Here is a 23,171-nt window from a genome sequence, read left to right on the forward strand (position 1 = left end):
TCCCAGTGAAAGCATTCACCATTTAGCACACAGGGTTGCCATGCCTGGACAACCAAGAGCCAAAAATAGGCAGCAACAGACTGAGAACTGCTACTTCTGTCGTCAGAACTTTGAAGGAATAACGCAGGATTGTTAAAACTAGATTAACATCTTTAAAGACACTTAACACAAAAGTTACCCAGTAGCGGACTGAATGTTTTACAAGCTAAGGACCTAACTTGCACTGAAGACAGTTTGAATTTAGCCATTTTCCTTTGTACTGTAACAGACTGGGGGTTGTCACAGTTGTTAAGTTTATCAGCTAACAGAAGGTAACTTTGTAAATGTGCATTACTTTGTCATCACACAATTACACTTGATGTAAAATAACCTGAAGATGCTGTTAAGGACAGTCATGTGCCCTGGTTTAAGTCATGGCAAATGTAATAGCTAACTGAAGAAGTTACTGTTTGTGGCTGCTTACACTGTACTCCCCTCCTTGTTGGAGGTTGCTGTCTTGCAGGGGGAAAGCTGAATGGGGGCTAAGTGCAGCCACTTGCAAACCAGCAGAGATCACAACCTAGCAAATGAATGTAACTTGTTGGCTATTTCATTTGACATTAATATAGTTGGCTGTTATCCCAGGGCCTCAGAAACATCTCATAAATCTTGTTCAGCCTCTCCTGCTGTGGAAGCACTGACATTCAACACAGAGGCCAATAGCTGGGCTACTTTCACTGCAGAAACTGAACTCACTTGTAAAATTGAGTCAAAATTTGCTTACAGCAAGCACTACCCTTCCTCCTTCTCTCAGCAGCTTACCGAAAGGGAATCAGGAAGTGACACTGTTACGAACAAGGCAAGAAGCGTGGGGAAAGTGGCAGACATCAACAACAAGTTCAAATGTTTTGCTCAATTCTGAAAAGACAGTAGGAGAACACAAACGCCAGACAACTCTGGCTAGCTTAGCAAGTATACGTTCAGATAAAACATACCACTTTTTTCTTCCACTCAAAGTTGGAGCCACAGTAACCTCTATTGCAATGAAGGTTTTAGTGATTCACAGTGGCATTAGAATGGACTAGACTCATCATAGCTGGCATCTCACAAATTCACAATGGGTAAGAGGGCTCCCATGTGCTCTTACTTTTGAGAAATTAAATACATATCTGTGCCCATCTTTGTCTCATTTTCAGAGCTTGTATGTCTGTAAGGGACTGTAAGTCCCTTGTAGATCAGGACTGTAAGTCCCGATCTACAAAACTGCATTCCTTTGCTCAACTTGTGTTTCTGGCTGCAAAGGCTCCATCCCAGTGGGCAACAAAGCTGGTGAAAGGGCTGGAAGCAATGTCCTGTGAGGAGCAGCTGAGGACTTTGGGATTGTCTAGTCTGGAGAAAAGGAGGTTGGGGCCAACTTCTTTGCCCTCTACAGCTTTCTGAGGAGGAGATGTGGAGAGTGAGGTGCTGAGCTCTTCTCTCTGGTTTCCAGTGATAGGACACATGGGAATGGTTCAAAGCTATACCAGGGAGATTCAGGAATTAGGAAATTAGGAAGCATTTCTTTACCAAGAGGGTGGTCAAGCACTGGAACAGGCTCCCTAGAGAGGTGGTCAATGCCCCATAACTGTCAGTGTTTGAGAGCTATTTGTACAATCCCTTAACAACATGCTTCAACTTGGCCAGCCCTGAATTGGGCTTTCAATTCCTTTCAACTGAAATAGTCTATTCTATTCTGTTTTGTTCTATATCAGGTTTACCACCAAAATAGCTTTCCTAAGTTATATGCCCAAGCCTGCACCAGAAATGCCATGGGAATATGAGGAATATGAAATGTTGTTCCAGACTGAAATGCCTTTGAAAATGGGAATGAGAAAAGTAAGGCAAACATGCTCAAAGTATTCACTCCTGAACTCAGCTGGCTGCCAAATCAGGATATAACTTGCGTTCTTTAGCAACTCTGCCTATAATCTGATCTATGGTACTCTGTCCATGCCTCCACCACTGTGGAAGGCAGCTAAAAAACAGGTCTTACGAGGTGAATGAATAAGTGTATACAGGGGGTAAATGGCCTCTTCCAGAGGAATCAAAGAAAGCAGCTCATTTACTAATCCAACATATATATGATACTGCAATTATAATAACAGGTAAAGATACAGTTCTTACCACAGGCAGCATCTTAAAAATGTCCTCTGTAATGAGGATGGTCTTTTTACTGTCCACTTCATAACTCATGTTACTTCCCAGTGGGCTGTTGTTTTGAGAAGCAATAAAATTGTGAACTGCATCACAGCAGGAAGCTAATTCTGACCTGCAAAAAAACCAAACAAAACCTGCTCAAAGACAGGCAAATAAGCAGGAAAACAGTGGTAGAGAAGTAGATCAATGAAAAACAGTTCTAATTAACTAAGCAACAAAATGCTATATGAACCCTTGACTTGCTTTTTAAAGCAAGTCCCCTTTCACAGCAAACGTTCAGAAATAATCACACCAAGAACCCCCCTTCTCTTATCCTGTTTTCCTCCCTTGTTCTCCCTTTCCCATCCAGAAAAAGTTGTAATTGGTCTTCTCCTTACTATTATTTGCTTCAGCCTCAAAAGAATTAACAATGTGTTTTCTATCCACATAGAATGAGTGATTGTAGGAAATTAGAAGGCTGAAGAAAGAACCAAGCAGATTAAAGGAATGGTGATGGGAAGTACTGCCCATAGCACTTAGTGAAGAGGTAGATGGTCACAGGCAAATTAATTAATAATTCATTACCACACCTGTTCAGCACACTTTGCCTGTGCACAGTATCACAGATAATAAATAGATTACATCACAACTTGAAAATAAAGAAGACAGATATCTTTGTGGTAGAGACAGACAGCAAAGCTGCTCTCCAAAACACCTAGCAGAAATCCTTAAATAGATAAGACTGCAAGTGAATCACTCAAATTTTATGTAGGAGTGAAGGCTATCACCCATCTTACAATTCCTGCTACCTCCAAACTTATAAAAATATTATGTGTACAAACATCCTATATTATTAACAGTAAAATGCAATGAAAAGCCCCATCATACCTCTGAAATCAGACATGAAATGCTGTAATTCATTTTGCTTTAGGGAACAATGTTCTCTCTGCTGCTACCTGATCCAATTTTCAGACTGTAAGGCTGAAATATTCATCATCAGACATTATCTATCAATTGTCAGGACATTAGGTGGGATATTAAGAGAACTAACCATTTAGAGAAGGAAATTCATTGATAACAGAATTGCTTGGAATTTAGAAGAAGATAACAGAGCACGGAATTCTGTCCTAACACTGAAGGTTAATTGTGAAGAAAAAATACAGATATATTTACAGTCGGAGCCAGAGGAATAGAAAAGGTTTGTTTCACACTTTTTCTGTGAGTAAGGCAAACCAAACCACTGGAACTACTTAAACAATACAGGCCAAATTCTGATAAGCTGACTTTAATAGGGTAAGACACAGCTAAGAGAAGTTGCTTCATTCAACTTTATCAACAACGTACACAGAGCAAATATTCTTATAATAATATAATTCTATTTCTGATGGAGATAAGACACAGTCCAGTACATGGAAGAACCCAAGGATTATGTTTCCTGGAAGACAAGGAAGATAATGAACAGGTCTGGGATAACTCTCAATCTCACTTCTCTTGAAATAACAGTCAAAAATGGAGGAAATAAAAGGTGGGAAAGTTGATTTGATTCATACATAAAACACCAAATAAAAGATTACCATTTCAGTTGTCAAACTGCTTACTGTACATATTAACCCATTTTGAATACTGAGCTCTGAAACTCCTCAAAGTTCCCAGATGTGTGAGGAACACTGGCAACAACTGAGTGCTGGGGTGACACAGATCTGAAATAACCATACTAGGAGAGTTACCAGGAAATGTTAACAGGAAACACAGCTCCTGAGGGTTGAAATAGTAGGGCTCAGATTTCCACCAGCCATATTCAGCTCCACTCCCTGAATGCAGTGATTTCCACTGCCTTGCTCAAAGCTTTAATCAGCAGGGCAGGTCTGCGGTCAATTAAAACCACTAGGTACAAGGGTGGGGATGGAACCGAAACTATGCTCTTGTGGGTAAGAAGGTAAACACATGATGAAAACAACTGAGCATATAGCGTACTATTTTAAGCATATAGAAAAAAACAAATGGAGCAATGAGGCAGGAGAGTACAATGATTAAGTAGGGGAACACTGGATGTTAGTGAACCACTCTTGACTAGAGTTCACTTGCTTTTTCGCATACTTTTCCCTATAGAATCATAGAATAGTTAGGGTTGGAAAGGACCTTCAGATCATCTAGTTCCAACCCCCCTGCGGGACACCTCACACTAAACCATGCCACCCAAGGCCTCATCCAACCTGGCCTTGAACACTGCCAAGGATGGAGCATTCACAACCTCCCTGGGCAACCCATTCCAGTGCCTCACCACTCTCACAGGAAAGAATTTCTTCCTTATATCCAATCTAAACTTCCCCTGTTTAAGTTTGAACCCGTTACCCCTTGTCCTGTCACTACAGTCCCTGATGAATAGTCCATCCCCAGCATCCTTGTAGGCCCCCTTCAGATACTGGAAGGCTGCTATGAGGTCTCCACGCAGCCTTCTCTTCTCCAGGCTGAACAGCCCCAACTTCCTCAGCCTGTCTCCATACGGGAGGTGCTCCAGTCCCCTGATCATCCTCGTGGCCCTCCTCTGGACTTGTTTCAACAGTTCCATACCCTTTTTATGTTGAGGACACCAGAACTGCACACAATACTCCAAGTGAGGTCTCATGAGAGCAGAGTAGAGGGGCAGGATCACCTCCTTCGACCTGCTGGTCACGCTCCTCTTGATGCAGCGCAGGATACGGTTGGCTTTCTGGGCTGCGAGCGCACACTGAAGCCGGCTCATGTTCATTTTCTCATCGACCAACACCCCCAAGTCCTCCTCTGCAGGGCTGCTCTGAATCTCTTCTCTGCCCAACCTGTAGCCGTGCCTGGGATTGCTCCGACCCAGGTGTAGGACCTTGCACTTGTCATGGTTAAACTTCATAAGGCTGGCATCAGCCCACCTCACAAGCGTGTCAAGGTCCCTCTGGATGGCATCCCTTCCCTCCGGCGTATCAACTGAACCACACAGCTTGGTGTCATCAGCAGCTCTTTCTAACCTTAATATGTACTGCCGTCATAAGAGGATTCAGACATCACTGTCATGCCCTGAGGGCACCATCAAGCCTCACTATCACTGTACAGCCCCTGGGGCCACCCCCATCCTGCCTATGACCCTGGACCCCATTTCAGCCCCCCAGAGCCATCAGTCCCTGCCCAGCAACACCACAGCAGGGTCAGTTTCCAGCTATGCCCATCCCATACCATGGCACATGCCCATGCGCAGGTCTAGGGCTGCCCCACTCCTGGTTAGGGTGCGAGGAGCCTGGTTACTAGAGTCTGCTATGCCAGCAGGTTATTGCGCTGGGATCCCATTCTCTGTCCCTTAAGGAGCAGCCATCCCTCACTGCTCTCTGGCAATCACATGGAGATGAGGGATCATAAACCCCATAATTTTGTTTTCTTTGATTTTTTTCTTAAAGCTAAAAGTAGCTTAAAGGCCTAAATATTATGTGTAAATCACAGGAGGTTCAGAGGAGAAGGAATAACACCAAAATATTCTTGCCCAGCTTTAGTTCTGTGTGTGATGGCAACCAGAACCTGAAAAAGCAAACTAATGACAGATAACAGTCATTAATACAGATGATATGGGTTTGCTTTTTATTACTCGTTCCACAAGAATGAGTTCTTCAATAAAAGCAGAAACAGTCTGGAAGAAAAATGGATATCAGAATTAATAAGAAAATAATTGTTTAAATTAATATTATGGATCCACTGCACAAGTAAAACAGAGCCAGGCTAATTCAGAAACGCAGTGAAAACAACAGAATACATACTGATTACTGACACCTGTTCTGATCTTACCTAAGAGCATACATGCTAAAAATTTGGAGGTAACAATAGAAACCTCCTACTTAGATCAAATCATGACACAGAATCTCACTGTACCAAAGCATTCATGTACAGAACTCCAGCAGGAATGCATGTAACCTGCAGAAAGCAATACCCACTAACAATATATTTAGCTATCTGTTCATATAGGATTTTGTACATATGGTACGTCTACAATTGACAGCAAAGAATAACGAAGAGGTGGAGACAAGGCAGTTCAAGCAATCTGTTACTGCAGTTGTCATCATAGTATTAATGTCATATGTGGTCTCTCTCATGAGGTAAAGACATCCGAAAGAGTATGTACTTCATAAGATTAAGACATGTATCGTGCAAATTCAGAGGAGGACCACAAAGATAATCAGAGGGCTGGAGCTGTAGGCAGGCTGAGAGAGTTGGGCTTGTTCAGCCTGGAGAAGAGAAGGCTCCAGGAGACCTTAGAGAAGCCTTTCAATACCTAAAGGGGGCCTACAAGAAGTCTGGAGAAGGGCTGTTTACAAGGGCATGTAGTGATAGGACAAGGGGGAATGGCTTTAAACTGCGAGGGGGGAGATTTAGATTAGGCATTAGGAAGAAATTCTTCACTATGAGGGGGGTGAGGCACTGGTTCAGGTTGCCCAGAGAAGCTGTGGCTGCTCCGTTCCTGGCAGTGTTCAACGCCAGATTGGATGGGGCTTTGAACAATCTGGTCTAGTGTGAGGTGTGCCCCTGCCTATGGCAGGGGAGTTGGAACTAAATGATGTTTACAGGCCCTTCCAAACCCAACTATTCCAAGCTTCTATATAGTCCACTCTAGTGGAAGTCAGAAAGTACCTGCAGGATCTAAATATGCTGATGTAGTTTCTTTGCAGCTCCTGTAGTAGCTCTGTAGCCAAGAAGCATTTTAGCTGGTTCAGTGCTTGTGTACAGGCTGTATGTGCCCGCTGACAAGACACAGCATGCACACATAGAATCATAGAATAGTTAGGGCTGGAAAGGACCTTAAGATCATCTAGTTCCAACCCCCCTGCCATGGGCAGGGACACCTCGCACTAAAGGAAATAACAGTAGTTTGTATTCTATGGGGTTTTGTGGTTAGAGTTCAGCTATACTTTGTATTTCAGTTTCTTCATGTTGAAGTGCAAAAGTTGATTCTTTATGGGATCAGCATTAGTGATTTCTAACTGTATAAGCAATAAAGCTGCACACAGAGTAATATATATATATCCTGTCCGGAATGAAAAAAAAACCCACATTATTCTGCAATTTATTGCAAGCATCCCAACATCTTCCTTCCAACAACTCAATTTGAACCAGCCATAAGGGCCAAAGCAGTCAACAGTTAGTCTAGGGGCAGCAGCTTCTCAGCTGGTCCAAAGACCAGAACTGCCCTGATCCTGAATGAAATGCAAAGAATCTAGAAGGGTGAAATCTGTCTTTATGGAACAAGTTTCTACAGAGTTTAAAAACTTCCCTTCTCCTCCAAACTACTGATACAAGCACCAAGACGACCTTTGATTCACCCTTCTGCAATAAGTAGGATTCTTTTTTCAGAACACGTTAATTGGAAATGCTTAGCCAAAGTCATTTTGTTCTAGATTTTAAAAAATATTTTATTCTGACATATATGTGGTGTGAAAAGGCACTTGCTTCTGCACCGACACGTTACACAGTCTCCTACTCTGGGACACAGGAAAGAGAATACAGCACTGGAACTGTCTGCTCCAGCCTAAAGCTGAAGCACTGGGCCAGCACAATTAACCATGATCCTCAAGGGGCTGCAGTACTCCCAGGAGAATGTGAGCCTGCAGAACCTGACAAAACTGTGTGAACTTAATAGCATTTCTTTTGTGTAAACTACACTTCAGTGTGATGCCAGTGCCTGTAGACCTGGGGCCAGAGAGCATTCTTCATTGTTGAGGACAGTGTGAACCAGTTTACTGTCATTATACATTGGACTAAATTGAGGTGGGAGGAGGGGAAGAGTGGATAGCGATGGACACTGAAGAAGTATCAAAATACACAGACCATTGCTTTAAATAGTAGATGCTCAACTGTCGTCTAAGGCCACGCTGGGGACAATGAGGCAAATAATCATAATTTGCACTAAATTTGCTTAAGTTCAAAGTTAGGAAGCACAATGAAACAGGTTGCCTAGGCAAGGTGCAGAATTTCAACAATTTGAGATTTTTAAACTTCTTTCAGTAGTGGTCTCTGTCCATTTGACTCTAACTCACCTTTTACGAACATCTGTACAAGCAACTGTTGGCAAAAAGAAACAGCAGTGCTGTTATAAAGCACCTGGACATTATCCACATCAGCAGTGCTTACACAGACATATCTCTCTGTGGATCTTCAGCTACCCAACACACATAAACACCACATAAAAGGGATAACCAAACACAAAGTAAGAATAGTGAATATTTAAAGTTGTAACTCCCGTAAGCCTGATGCTAAGTGTATCTCACAGCACAGTTTGCAATATCATTTGAATAAAGGGCAAAGTATACCAAGCAACAAAAGTCTGAGAATTATTAATAACCAGATAAAGTCTATGCTTGACTAATAGCTTGTATCAATACTTCACCTAACTCGGGTGTTTGTAACCATTAGCTCATGTGAGTTATTGTACTGTACATGTGAAGACAACAAGGACTTTGAGGTTTCATATTAAAGAGACTGTCTTGTCAGTACAGAGAAGAACCCACAAAAGATCCCACTGTGTAACAGCAAGATTTCAAGGGTGTGACTACAAATAGCGAGACTACCTTTCATGTATGCCCACTGCTGTAAAATCATATAATGAGCAAGCAATTATCTTACTGTACTGCACTGGGGGCTCTAGACAACCATATGGGCCAGGCAGGCTCTTCTCAATCCAAGTCAATAGCATCAATGTGCAATGAGGCATATTATTCAAATCTTTTAGAAAAGAGTGGTTAAATCTGGTGTCTGAAACAGAACATGTTGAAGGAGAATGCTACTCCGACAGCTCTTAAACTGTCTATAAATGAAGTAACATCATAAATGTCTAAAGCAATGAAAGCCAACAGGGTTGAATCTGAAATCAAGGCTGCATACGTAAAAAGTGTAATAAAATTGCCAAACCAAAGACTATTTAAAGAGTCTGCCATGAAGACATAATTAACTCAGTCTGATTCCAAATTAGGTTCCCCTCATAGGAATCCTCCAGCCTTTAGTAAGTATATAGTCTGTAGAGCAATTAAAAATTCAACCATTTCTCCAAACTGTCCCCAATTACTATCTCTCAACTCCCCCTTCTTCTCTCCTGAAATAGAAATGTGTCTCTGAATATATAGTCTTGATTTTACATATGATCTGTTAAACCTATGGAGCAAATGTACTCTCAAGTCACACTGTAATCTCAGAGTTCTGCATGTTTTCTTGCATACTCCAATGGAAGATTTCAGACAGTAGAGTGGAATTATTGACCTGTTTAGGAAAGCTATTGATTATGCGGTCATGTAAGCTTATGGAAGCATAAACTGACCTTGAAGGGCATTTTATTTGTGTTTCAACTGTGGTTCAGTGCAGTACACAGATGTTGTGAGCAGCACTGTTATTTATATACCACAGTGTAGCACACTACAAATTAATCTCTTCAAGGAGTGGGGTTTTATAATCTGCAGGAATGTTTAACCACACTTTTCAGAAGAGATATTAAAGCGGGAAAAGGGTAATAGAGGTCAAGTGGAATAAAAAGCAGGAGGGAAATTACAGGGCTAGGAAAATGGGTTGATCTTTTAACTATTCTTTTAAAGATCCAGGGTTTTTTAAGTAGTATTGTATTCTTTCAAAAAAAGTTTAAGATATTTTGGTGGGGTGGAGCAGTGTGCCAGCTAAACTGCAGGAATTCCCTTCTCCCTTCATTATCAGATGCAAATAAGGTTTGTCAGGATGGTATTTCTGTGGGCAGAGGGGCCATTATCCACAGCTCACACAGGGCTATTTCAGACTGATACCACTCCTGAAGAACTGTTTCGCTGTTTTGCCAGGCTCCAAGCTCAGCAAGACAGCACAGAAATACAATGCCCAGAGGCTTCACTGAAACACAGCATCTGCTTCACCTTTCTCCATAGCCTCCTTCCCTCCCCCCACAGTAATTTTGAAGGCTGTTGTAGCTATTTCTTAGCTTCCAGCAAAACCAGGAGTTGCAACTATTTGGAAAACCTGCAGATTATTTGCCACCATGGGTGTATAGCCCAAATGAGAGTAAATCAAGCTTAGAAATCTGTAAAGCAAAGGGATGTGGAGGTGTAAAAAAAAAAAAAACCCAACACGATTACAGCTTGCACCTAATTGGGCTCTGTAATTTGTTGCACTAATGAAACATTTCTTTTAAGTGGAAAACCTTTGAAGAATACTAATATAATAATTAATATTCAGGTTACCTAGGGAACCTGAGACTCCACTGCATGTAGCTACAAGGGCCTTTGCAGAGGAAGCTACCCAGCTTGCTTTCCTGGAGCTTTGAGAACGACACTTCCAGGCAGCTGTGAGACTACTTCCCCTCCCTTTCCGAGTTTCTACCTATCCTCTCTTATAACCAACAGATCTGAGCACTTGCTTTGTCTAAAACAAGTTAAAGCTGATGTGAATCTGAAAAGGGAGGGAGAACTCAGGTGGGCTTAGAAACAAAGAGGTAATACGGAGATGCTTGATGATTGTAAAGCCATAAAGAAGAAGAGAAATGGGGAAAAAAAAAAAAAAAGAAAAAGCACAGCTAAATTTCATAAAGGAAAGGTCTGCATAACAAAATACTTGACTAGTTCTCTTATGTCAGTGGCAGTAAACATCGGAGAAGGCTTTCCCTAAACCACTGTTAGCAGGATGCCATTTATACCACTTCTGTTGTGTTCTGTTCTGCTAGTGTTGTGAAGTTAGATACAACCTCTTTAGCGATGGCTGACAAACACTACTGTGGGGCACAATAAACCTTGACTAGGATTGCAAGAGCAATGAATCCAGTGCTTGCACTTTCTCCTCTGAGGGCAGCCTAAATCTGGCAGCGCTGATGTCAGCATTACAGATACTGAAACAAGCGAAGGGCCAGGAGCCTGGTTCCCTGACAGAGGCTGGACAAAATAACACAACCAGAGAAGAGTGACTGTGGATTTGGGAGGTATTAAAGAGAAAATCATGGCTCGTACTTGCCTCATGATTCTTCTTGATTTTGAGAACCGCATGGCTAAACATTATAGAGCTGTAAAGAACCACTGACCACTGCCAGATAGCAATCCAGCCAAGCGCATGTGAGCCTCCACAGCAGAGGAAGTAATTTGGAAAAGGGCAGCTCTCTGCCAACAAACGTACACAGTTTGCACAGCTGCATGGCAAAGCTGAGCTAGACGGTAGAGGGTCAGCCTGGAATGCTGCACTATGCTAGTAAAAGCATTGTGGTTTGTGCCATGCATGGCTGTCGGCTGTAATGCTTCTGGCAAATACAAAGACAAATATTTCTTGCCTGCATTGCAGTTCTAATTCATATTCTTTTATTTGGCCTGGATCTCCTGGGAGTGTGGCTTACAAAGAGAATCAATGTGTACTCATTGGCACACAGTGCTGTCTTCGAGGAACGCGAGAGTTACTGGCTCAGATCGTATATTCCCTCACTCCACTACCAGGATGACAGTAGCCAACAGCAAAGACTGTTGGAAAACACAAGAAAGGTTCTCTGAAAAATTCACTACCCCACAGGAAGCTGGTTTTGAACCTTATTAATTAGAGGTTAGTTTATGCCCTGAAGCATAAGACATTAAATCCCTTATAAATATGCATGCCTGTTCTTCAGAACTTCAGGATAATACAGAGATGTCATAAAATTGACACCACACCTGCAAAGCATGAAAGTGCTCGCTCCATTTAACAGATGGTCAAACAGGGAAAGAAGTCAAGCATGTTCTCTGCAGTCTAGTCAGAAGGCAGACTTCTGGTGGCACTGGCAGGCGAGTAGTATGACACAGGCAGCTTCAAGCTCTGCTCCTGAAGGTGGCTAGCTGTATTACCCAACTCCTGCTGCACAGCCCCTCCGAGATTAATTTCCTTTTCTGCAAAAATGGGTGTATTTATCTACCTACTCAATGAGATTTTTAGAACTGAGTAACACACAATTATTATGCATTACTGACACTAGGCAAAGTTAGAAAAAGCAAGAAATGTACTGCCAAGGGATTATTAACTCATTTATTACACCACATTTCTAGAAGCTCTGTACCCCACAGAGCTCTCCCAGTGCATCATTTCTCAGCTAGAGTGCCCTTGCTAAGCTAGTTTCAGGCTCTTGTGCTTAAGACAAAATCTGATAAAAAAAGCATGGAGTGTATACAGATTTAGACAGTAAATTTTATACTGAATTTGTTTCTCCCTTTCTCGAATAATTTTTTTTAAAGCCTCTATTGACCAACTGCTAAGAGCCTTGAAAGTCTCCAGTAGGGTATGGGACCAGGGACAATTGTAAGATTTTAATATCCTGTTTCTAAAAAAACAACAGACAGGAGTTTGAGACAATGGAAAAAGAAAAGACTGATACAAAAGCACACATCTTTTGTAAAACGATCATCTGCAATGCTCTAAACTGAAGTACCAGTCCTTGGTCATAGCAAAGAAATTTTGGATGATATCAAAGCAGATCAAATATCATAGAGACAGAAGAATATGCAGTACTGCCATTAGAATTTTAGCATGGGTTGTGTCCATATGAACAAATTGCTTGCAAGTGGTGGCTGGTCTGTTCAGAAGGAAAAGAAGTCTAAAAAAAAAAAAAGACCGGACAACAATAAGCCTAAATGTAGCAGGGTGAAGAGCAGATGAGAGCGGCTTCACCTCTTGTCAACTCTGTACAGGACACCTGCCTGTTCTTAAACAGAATGGGCTGCTTCTACAGCTCCTTATCACACTCTGGTATCCCTGTGCACAGCTAAAGCCTGCCCGAGTTAACTGAAAGTTTCTTAAACCTTAACCGTGTGTATTCTCCTACCTCAGCTTTTGAAAACACAATTAGTCAGTTCCAATACACAACAAACACGGCAATTTATGTTACAGAGAAAGCTTCTCACACACACCCCAAAACTACTTCTTCCAAAGGTATCCTGCTGGGCATGGATATTCAGTTTTCAATGCTGGTTAACTCCAGAGGTGGAAGACAGCTCAGTTTGTTTGTTTTTAATGATCATGACAGAATCTTTAGTTCTGTTCCACATAATAATGTAATTCAAGAGAGAAATTCACCCTGGAGAAAACAGGGTTGGCACAGTGAAGTTGCTCTCTAAAATCAGCACGATGCACTTCCAAATGATAGTGGAAGCTTTTCAGGGACCACCATCCCTACTGAGCATGCATTTATGTGCCATCCTGAGAAAGGATGGATGTAATCATGTGCTTACATGCTCAGGGGTTTCAAACCTACCCTGCAGCATCAACTCTAATGAGTGCTTTGGGCATTTCTGTAATCGAAGCGATAGCCTTGGGGTAAGAAATACACTGGTTCATTACACAGTCTTTTACCAGAGTGCCAGTTCAGATGGACAAAATCACATTACTGATTTTTTTTAAATATTGTAGGCTTTGTGTTAGGAATATTTTAATCCATTCTACCCAAGTTAGTTAACTATTCATTACAGTGGAGGTGGGTGAAATTGCTTCATTTGCATAGATTTATCCTATTCAGTTTGCACAGTTCGATTCAAACCAACAAGAGCCCCAACAGCAACAGGTTAATAGAAACGTATAGCTACAAATGCAGTCTAAAAGCAACACACAATTATGTTTTCAGAAAGGAAGATTTAAAATCATGGCTTGTTATACAAATCTAGGGTAAACTGTTTTTCTAAGTGAGACAATGAAAATCACCTGAATTTCATAGATTCTTCTGGTCTCCTTATCCAGGTGCAGTTCTGCAGTTTTGTGACAATGTGAACATAATAGTCTTCCGTATATCTAAAAAAGGCAACAGCAGCAACATCAAACACTACACTATAGCTGTATGTATATTTAGAAACAGTCTCTAAAACATTCAAATGATGAATGTATTAATAATAATGTGCATGGTGCATATATAATAGGTTGCTTTTAGAACTCTATGACCTATTTTATTTTTGTAATTTGTAACAGTACTATCCTCATTTAATTAACGCGACCTATTAAACATCTTTTCTTAATAGGGATGCCCTAATGAACTTTTCTTTTCAGAAACTTTCCGAAGTACACTGGTTTCAAACTTTCAATATTTGACCATTAATACCTTCAAGTTATTTGAAATCATCTCAAACGCAGAAGTTCAAAATAATTCAAAAAACCCTCTTACACTTGGTGTTTCAAGACTTCAATGTTTTGAAATGTGGCTCTTGCAAGCCAAGATAAAACATGACACGTCTTATGCCTTTTCCTTCATTTACCTTATAGACTCCCTAAAGCCCAGTCCAATCATCTAAGAACACAGAACCATATTTACAGATGTAAATTTCCTTCAAATTATCTCTTAAACAAAACAATCTATTGTTTTACAACAATCACGACTTTGGTTACATTGTTACATGCTTCCCTTTAAACCCTTTCAAGGGATTCATATTTGTCCATATGTTTAATACTTCAGACCATGTAAGTTAAAAGAATGGAGACATTTCTTCCCCCATAGGTTCAATGTTATTACTTTTTCCATTTGTGCTTGGATCCTAACATAGTTTTGAAAAGGACTTGGGGAATGAGAAGAAATGACATGGATGCAATGACTACTAATTCTATGGGACTCATATCTCCAGAAAAGATCTACTTTCTATTATTTTAGCAAAAATGGCTTAGTGCTGGCCCAAAACCAAATGATCATGAGTTTATTTAAGCTGGACCTTACAAGTGAGTATCTTTAACAGTTTTACAAGAGTTATGGATGGCAAGAAACCTCACTGGTTTTTAAATGGAGCATAAGAATTGCTAAAAAGGAATATTAAAAAGGCTGTGGAGGCTTGCAGCAGGAGAGGTCAACCCAAAAGCTTCATTCTCATCTGTGTTCAACATGCTTTTATTATCCCAGCTTTATGGCAAACATTTGAAAGAACAGATCCCTTTTTTTGTTTGCTTCATAAAAGTACTGCAGCTGCTAAAGGTAACTTGTTTATCTACCCCCCAGTAAAATCATGTCCTATTTCCACATGGAAAAAGAAATGAAACTATTAAGAAGAATATGACATTAGAACTGGTCTTTGTCTCAAGTTTGCTCCTGTGACATGTACGATTTCCATTCTCCAGACTTAGCAGACTCTTAACAGAACTAGATGGTTGTGACTAAACTGATTTTACTGAGCCCTTGCACTGCTCAGAGAGAAGGAATGAATGGGCAGAAGTGAGAGAAGAGCAAAACTAGTTTCATTGCAGCTGTAGCTGGTCTGACCTGCTGCAGCACATGCTTCGTCCTTCCAGTCCAGCTCTGAATCTATTCTCTCCCTTCTGTCACTCACTGCTGGTACTTACTTGACTCCACCTTGGTTTTGTTTCTACCAGCTTTTACACTTGTCAAATGCCTTCATAGGACACTAAGTTACCACCATGCCAAAAAAACCACAACCAAACAAACAACAAAATCAACAACCTCAGAAGGAAAAAAAAAAAAAAATAAATATGAAAATACATTTTCTTTAACGTGTTAAATGAGATCAGGAAAGATACCACTGAAGAACACTGCCACTATAAGCAAGGAGTGATGGGAGCAGAGAAACTGGGAACAAGGCCTTCCTATTTTGGCAGCTGCATGCTGGTATGTTGTATTAGCAGACTTGGAACTGAAGCCAGAGAAAATGGAGCTGCTTTCTTGCTGAAGCTGCTACCTAAATTGGCTCACCATGGGGTCAGGGAAGTGTTAGTACCAGCACAGGGCAGGAAGGGAGCGCGTGTGTGGGGGAAGATGGGATAGAAGCACAGGACCAAAATAGTCTATGCTAATATTTAATCACTTATCTAGTTTTATTCCTTAAGGCTAAATGATGAATAACTCTTAGATGCTGGGACTTCTGGATAAATTCCAAAAATTAATAGGATAACAGAGCATGAAGAGTTACTTAGACTATCATTATCCAGGAGAAAAAAAAAAGTTACAGAAAAAGCAAATTCCACCCTAAAGACATTGATAAGATGAAGATCAGAGTCAGAAATGAAAAGAAAAATTACCATCAGCTCAGAAAGAAATTGCCTGCACTGACAAGTTATTAGCAACTTACAGGGAAACATTTGGTAAGGAGAAAAATCAAAGCATCACCCATAATGCTAGTTCTGAGGCTTCGTGAGAAACACAGGCACTCACTGTCAGAAACTGTAAGGACCTTCCTATGCATGTAACAGAAGCTGCACCTATGGTGAAAACATCAATTACAATTCAAGAACATTGCTGCCTTTCCACTACTATCTACTGGATGGAATCGCTCTTGCTCAGTCCAAACTCAGCAGCTCACCCAGAAAAGCACCACATGCAGGTTTTTAAAAGGTAGACCACCACCTCTGCTCACCCTACGCATCCGGTTTTGCTCCTTCTGTGACTTACAAAGGCACGATGCACTGTCAGAACTCATCTTTGCCAGCGCTGGCAGAGACATCCCAGCAGCATGTGCTGAGGGACAGGGGACAGCTCCCAGCCACGATAGGTCTGCAACACAGCCACCACATCTGCTCACACCAATATAAGGCTTCCATGCAATGAGCTCTACTTTAACACAGACAATATTCCCATTGATTAATTTTTTTAAAGACTCAGAGTGAAGCTCTGGGATTTGCTGCAGCTGAGTTTACAGCCCAGAAAGCTTTGTTTTCCTCTCAGAAAGCCTATTTTAGCATTCCTGCTTTAAGGGAGCCTTGGGGACTCATTCCTCCAATCGAAAACAGTCCAGAAGGCCATCAGGGTATTATTTCATGGCTCTGCTGTGACCCAGACGGTCCTCTTCTCCACTGTTCCATTTTAAAGAGCTGGAGCAATACCTGTATTTCCACTGGCACCCAGGTGCTTACAGCACTTACTCACTGATGCTAAAAGGGGTTTATTATTAAGATAAAAAAGCTCAGGTAAACTGAACTATGAAAATACATGGACAAGACAACAATTACACTGCTGAGAATAGTGAATGAAACACATTTTGTTCTGGTTTTGTCTACCACTTGCACCACAGCCATTATAATAACTTGCTGTTGTAGGAAATTCATACTGTAAGAGCCTTGCTGACAAATAACACCTGGAAGGGTTTTTTGTCTATAGTACTTGTCAGGTACATAGTGACCTTCTATGTTAACTGCAGTGGCTAAGGTAGAATCATTATGCACAGTTGAGGCACTGACGAAGTACAAGTACCTTCTAATTTCTGGCAGATATTTAAAGGACAACAGCAAGGATGGAAGTGTTTAGAAAGTAGGGAGACAATAGGTAAAATGTCAGAACAGGAAGACAGATGCAGCCTGGCTGTTACTTGCTAAAACTAAACAACTACTGGGGGAGAGCGGGAGGGGTGGGAGAGGGAAGAGAGGAAATAGCTATTTGAATTAGAAGGAAAATTGAGCAGCAGGAGTGAAAAAATGAAATATTCCTACTTGGCAGCTCATGTTCAAGAAAGAAACAAATAAAAAGAGAAATAACTACAGGAAATGCAAGAGAAAATGACGGTCCCTTTTGCCTTTGGACACTTTAATAGTACCAAAACAGCTATTAGTTTTTAAAGCCCTCAGGAGAGCATGTACACGGCTTGCTCTAGAATAAGAATGGAAAACTCCCAGCAAAACTCAGCATTTCAGGCTCTTTATCACCACCAGCACATACCTGCTGTAATAATAACAACTTCCCACTTACATCGCATCTTTTACTATCAAATCATTTGACAACCTTTAAACTAGTTATTTTTTCCCTTTCTGCCAATTTAAGAGGAAGGAGGATCCAGAATGTCCCTGAAAGTCTAGAACTGCAATATAAAGCATTTATATATCATGCCTGTGGGTCACACCTCAAAAAAGCAACACAGATCCCTGAAGCTCCTCTCAGTGAAGGGCAACGAGTTGCAATATTCATGGCATAAAGCAGTCCCTTGCTCCTTTGTTCCAAGCATGCTTCTCTTCCTACCTGCCTAGTTCATCTTCTGCCTTGTTAAATGGTGCAGCTCCCTTCTCTTTAGCCACACAATAGAGGTCTCACACTTTGCAGAGTTTCTCCTACAGTCTCAGCTTCAAAACGTTCTAGGTATGAAGAGCTCATCCGCGTTGCTGCAGCCTGTACAATTTTGTACCACATGGAATAAATAGCAGCATTATATTGCTATAGCTGGATTTTGGAGGCACTACTGTGACTGGTTGTCCCTCTCTTACTGTTAATCACTGAATTTTAAAGTCAATTGTATTCTTTGACCTTTGTTTGCCAGTCTCTGTTTTGGCTCTCACCAGCAGCACAGCAGTAACATAGTGGTCTAACACCTTTCAAAAGAGTAAAAACTTCAATGACAGTGTTACTGATGAGGTGGAATGTTGGTGGGAGGAAAGGTTATAGAGAAGAAAAAACAAATAATTAAATGAGTAAAGACAGAATGCTGAGAATATGGTGACTTAAAAACAGGTGAAAGGAGGGGGCAGAAAAGACAGCAGAAGTTTTAAAATCGTGATTTAACGTTGTTTTTATGCTGAGATAAAATTTGACATCTCCAGTCCTTTGAATGGGGAAAGACACATAATTATTTCTAGCAGAGCTTTTGTTTCTCATTCCATTTCTCTTCACAAATGGGGGGGTGGGAAGCTTTCAATCTTCCAATTTTAAAGTAACCATGTCAAATAATGAATTTTAAGCTAGAATCCAGTCTTAATGGGAAGCCTTTCTCATTTACAATGTTTTATTTACTGGTGCATCCATATAGGCAAAACGTTACATGTCAAAAGCAATGTGCTGCTTCTCCCATTTTCACTTTAGAAAGTGGCAAGGAATTTGAGCAGGGCTGATACCAAAGATCTTTTTTCCATGTCAGGAAAAGGCAGAACAGAAGGTTAAAATCCAAAATTAATTTGGGATTTTACTTTTTTTTTTTTTCAATGTATCCAAAATTGAGTATTTTTTTTTTCCTGTGAACCATTCATTAGAATGAGTAAAATTAATTAGCAAGTTTTTATACTAGTACATTTCCATACTTACTCTAGTGAATACTCTGAAAAGAACCCATTAACTGAGGTTGCTCATAGCAGGAGTGTTCGCCAATCAGGAAAAAGACACTCAAGAGTGAAATTATACCTCACAGATTCTGTACAGCCTCTTTGTGAATATCTTGGAATAAAACATTGCTAACTGGCAAGGAGAAATCTTGCTGACTTATATTGTGAAAATAAGAAAAATAAAATCCAACCTTGACTAAATCTAATTCATGTGAAAGAAAAAATGCAGGCAAACATTAGTTAAATATTTTCAGTTTCCTGTTGTACAGCCTCACATCAATATCATCAAGAAGTACGTAAAAGAGGGCAATCTTTTACCCTCCTACTTAAAACAAGCAAACAAAGCAGAAAGCACAGCAAACACCTACCTCTTCTTCTTGGTAGATGCTGACAAAATGCTGTCCTGAATTGCCTTACATTTTGAAGCCTGTTCGAACTGGTAAATTCCATTTTTATTAACAGTTGTTCTGTTGGGGGGGGTGGGGAGGGGAGAGACAAAAAGCAACAAACTTTACAAGACAGAACATCCTCTGACAATGCTGTCACATTTTTTTTGCTATACCAATACGATTAATAACCATTGATTTAGCTAAAAACATTACCAAAGAAATCTTACTGACTTACTGTGAAGCTCTTGTATATAAGGCGAGTTTGCCGCTAGTGACTATAAAAATGTTTGATTCTTTAAAGTAACCCAATTTCATAGTCTGAATTATATTTTCTGCTTCACACTGTAATCAGAAAATGTAATTAGAAAGAGAAACGAAATGGGAAGCCTCTGGAAGATTGTGTTTTGCAGATATTTAAAATATTCACCAGTAAAATATTTAGCAGATGAAATTTCCTAAAGTTGTTGATGAAATGCAATATTCAGAGCCAATATAATATATACAGGAAACACCAGAGGTGAAGTGGATCTTTCTACTTGTACCTTAACTTCTTGACTCAAGCTTAATACTTCCTCCCTTGCTTATTCTTTATTTACACAGTGAGGATAAATATTTGTAAAAGGAGCCAAGGCAAGTGCCAGAGAGTGATCTTTAAATCCTGTTGTCTTATTTTTGCCAAGCTCTTGTGTGGTCCTCTTGCCCTGTTAGCCCTAGTAGAAGATTGAGCTGGCAATTAGTGAATGACCAAGATACCAGTGTCTTATTCCATTCACCTCAGTTCACCCCGTATCTAGGTTCAGTCTCATACAGTCACCCTCTTCTATCACCAGCCTTCTGCTGTGTATGCTGTCCTATATCATTAAGTTCTTTTTCCTCCAGCTTTCTTATTTTCCTTGCTCCTTTCTTCACCCTTCCCTCTTTCTCCCCTGCCCTTTTCTTTAGGGCTCTTTCTACTGATTCACTATTTACAGACCACTTGAATATTGCAACCTATTTGTCCAAACCAGAAATAGAAATACAGAAGACAGATGCTGTGTCATTCACTCCTGAGCGTGAGCTGCAGCAGTGAACAGAACCTGCGCTGTTCTTAGCAACACAGAACAACCAAGCCATCTCTGTACAGAGGCACTCGTACACAAACAGAAAGGGTCTTCCTGGTTTGTACACAATGTGCTCTGTTGCTGAACCATGATTCGTTTTACTAACAAGGACCAAAACTCCATTGCCTTCACCTGTTAAAACATGCTGACCATATAACAAGATTTCTGGCAAGCTGATTTTGAAGTTTAGTTGGGAAAGATGCCACTTCAAGTCATGGAATCACAGAGTGGCTGAGATTGGGAGGCACTTCTGGAGGTCATCTGGTCCAACCTTCTGCTCAACCAGGGGCACCTACAGCCAGTTTCCCACAACCATCTCCAGATGGCTTTTCAGTGTCTCCATGGATGGAGACTCCATAACCTCCCTGGGCAACCTGTGCCAGTGCTCAGGCACCGTCACAGTGAAATAATCTTTCCTGACGTTCAGAGGGAAACTCCTGTGTTTCAGTTTGTGAACACTGCCCCTGGTCCTGTCGCTGGCCACCACTGAGAACAACGTGGCTCCATTCTCGTTGCACCCTCCCTTCAGGTATCGGTAAGGTCCCCCTTGAGCCTTCTCTTTTTAAAACAACTAGCATCTTAAATAATTCAAATAAGAAAAAGGCTGACTGAAGAAGAGAGAGCAGAATAAATGCTTGTTAATTTTGCTACTGAACTGAGTGGCATGCTCATAGCTATGACAGGGGAGGAAAAGGAACAAAGCACCTGTCCTTCTCTTTCTATCACCCATGAGTTTTTTAATGAATCAGTCACTCCATAGGAGCAATTCATCCAGAATACAGGCTGCAGAAGCTCTCTCCCTTTATTTCCACCATGAAGATCTTCTTCCCAGTATACATTCAGTGCTCCTAAGGAAGCAAGCAGTCTGCATGCTCCTTGTTCAGACTAATGGTAAGACAACACAATGTAAACCTCTGGCCTTTCAGTTCTGCAGTGACTGCAATAGTCAGCAACAGTTGGCACTACCTACTGAGAGCTCCTTGGCTGGTCTTACATACAGCTCCTCATCCAATTCCTTTTCAAGGAATGACATACAAACGTGAGGGCAGAAGGCTCTCAGAGCACACAGTTCAGAGCAAACAATTCTGCAGATCTTACATAGCAAGTGCCAGCAAATATTCTGCTTATACCATTTATGAACGAACACAGGTTTATTGCAGCTGGGTCTGAATGGTTCTGTCTACACAGAAGAACCAGATGGGCCCTTTCACTAAACAACCTAACACCAGTTCCCAAACAAATTTAGTTAGCATTAAATCATGTTTCCTCTCTCTTGCTTCTTTAACTCAGTAAACTCAAATGATTCGTCTGCAGCTGCAGCTTAAAGTAAGGGAAATGGCTACAGGCAAAGCTTAGCTGCATAAGCAGCACCTTGAAAAAAGAGAATTGTTGATATCATAAGCCAAGTGCATGTAACTGCTGCAAGTAAGTTTTTCATTACAACTAAAAATCAAGAAGCTGGCCAGAGGAGACCTCCTTTAACACACGAAGCCTGCCAAGGAAAATCAGGAGGTTAGGTTTGATCAGATCACTGCGAGGCACGTTCGCAGCATCGTCAGACAACCAATGTTATTTCACATGCAGGTTTCAACACCGTACAGAGAATCATTACAAGGTCCTTACAGCTTACTATTAATTTATGTCCTGAGATCACTGGGGCAGCGAATAAATATTCTCTCAACGAAATACAAGCTCTACTCAACAGCCTTTTAGTCTTTTCAAGTTCACAGCACTAAGATCAACTGAAGGAAGTTGCCTCTTTTTTTAATATGCAATTGCTTTTTATGCACACATTTTCAAGACTTAAAAAATTTCAAAAAGGAAGAAGTCAGATGAAGAATGAGCAAAATAAATTCCTGCTCTGTTTCATCATTATATCCTGCCTATCACTTTTACAGCAATCAAGGGAATAAAAAAAGGAATAAGGAGTCTTCCCTTCCCATGACAAGTAAAGATTCGTGAAAATGGCACAGCTGTGGGGAAAACCAAACATGAACTTTAATCTAAGTTCTTCATCCATACAATGCAGGCACAAGATAGATCAGCAAAATTCTGCTTCTGCAGCTTTTTCCACACAAAATTTACTCAACACTCTATTTATACCGTGTAAAAGGACACAAAGCCAAAACAAATTATTTGCAGGACATGCAAAGCAATGACTCATCCCAGTAGAAGTTAAACTTGTGAATTTCTGTTTCACTGTCAGAGTAGCCTCTGCTTCTCATGAGTGAAAGATTTCTGCATTCAGAGAAAAGGGGTGTGCAGGGGGCAGTCCAGACTTCTACCGCATTATTCATCGCACAGTTGTGCAGACATCAGGCTCAGATTAGATTTGTGAACACTCACGACAATTATGCTAGGCAACATTTATCACTAAATGAATTTACCCACCCTAGTGCATGACAGTCTTTGTTCAATACTTAGAACTGTGCTAACATTTCTGCAATGAAATCAGGTAACATGCCCAACAAAGCAGGTATCAGGCTAAATTCAACTAATTTTACAAACTCTGGATGAGAACTTGAAGTGGAAACCCTGCTATATT

General features: G+C 40.8%; 1 protein-coding gene across 1 annotated transcript in view; it reads right to left on the bottom strand.

Annotated features, from left to right (window-relative positions):
• ST8SIA6 (ST8 alpha-N-acetyl-neuraminide alpha-2,8-sialyltransferase 6) overlaps positions 1-23,171 on the bottom strand; it is a gene marked incomplete at both ends in the record, with an annotated part of 34,335 nt that overhangs the window by 4,899 nt on the left and 6,265 nt on the right. The window contains 3 exons of the mRNA XM_080612024.1: positions 2,143-2,287; positions 13,834-13,920; positions 19,506-19,604. Coding sequence (XP_080468150.1) covers positions 2,143-2,287; positions 13,834-13,920; positions 19,506-19,604 — 331 coding nt within the window. The remainder of the gene's footprint in view (positions 1-2,142; positions 2,288-13,833; positions 13,921-19,505; positions 19,605-23,171) is intronic.

This window comes from Psittacula echo (genome assembly GCF_963264785.1).
Source record: "Psittacula echo genome assembly, chromosome: 2".
NCBI lineage: Eukaryota > Metazoa > Chordata > Aves > Psittaciformes > Psittacidae > Psittacula > Psittacula echo.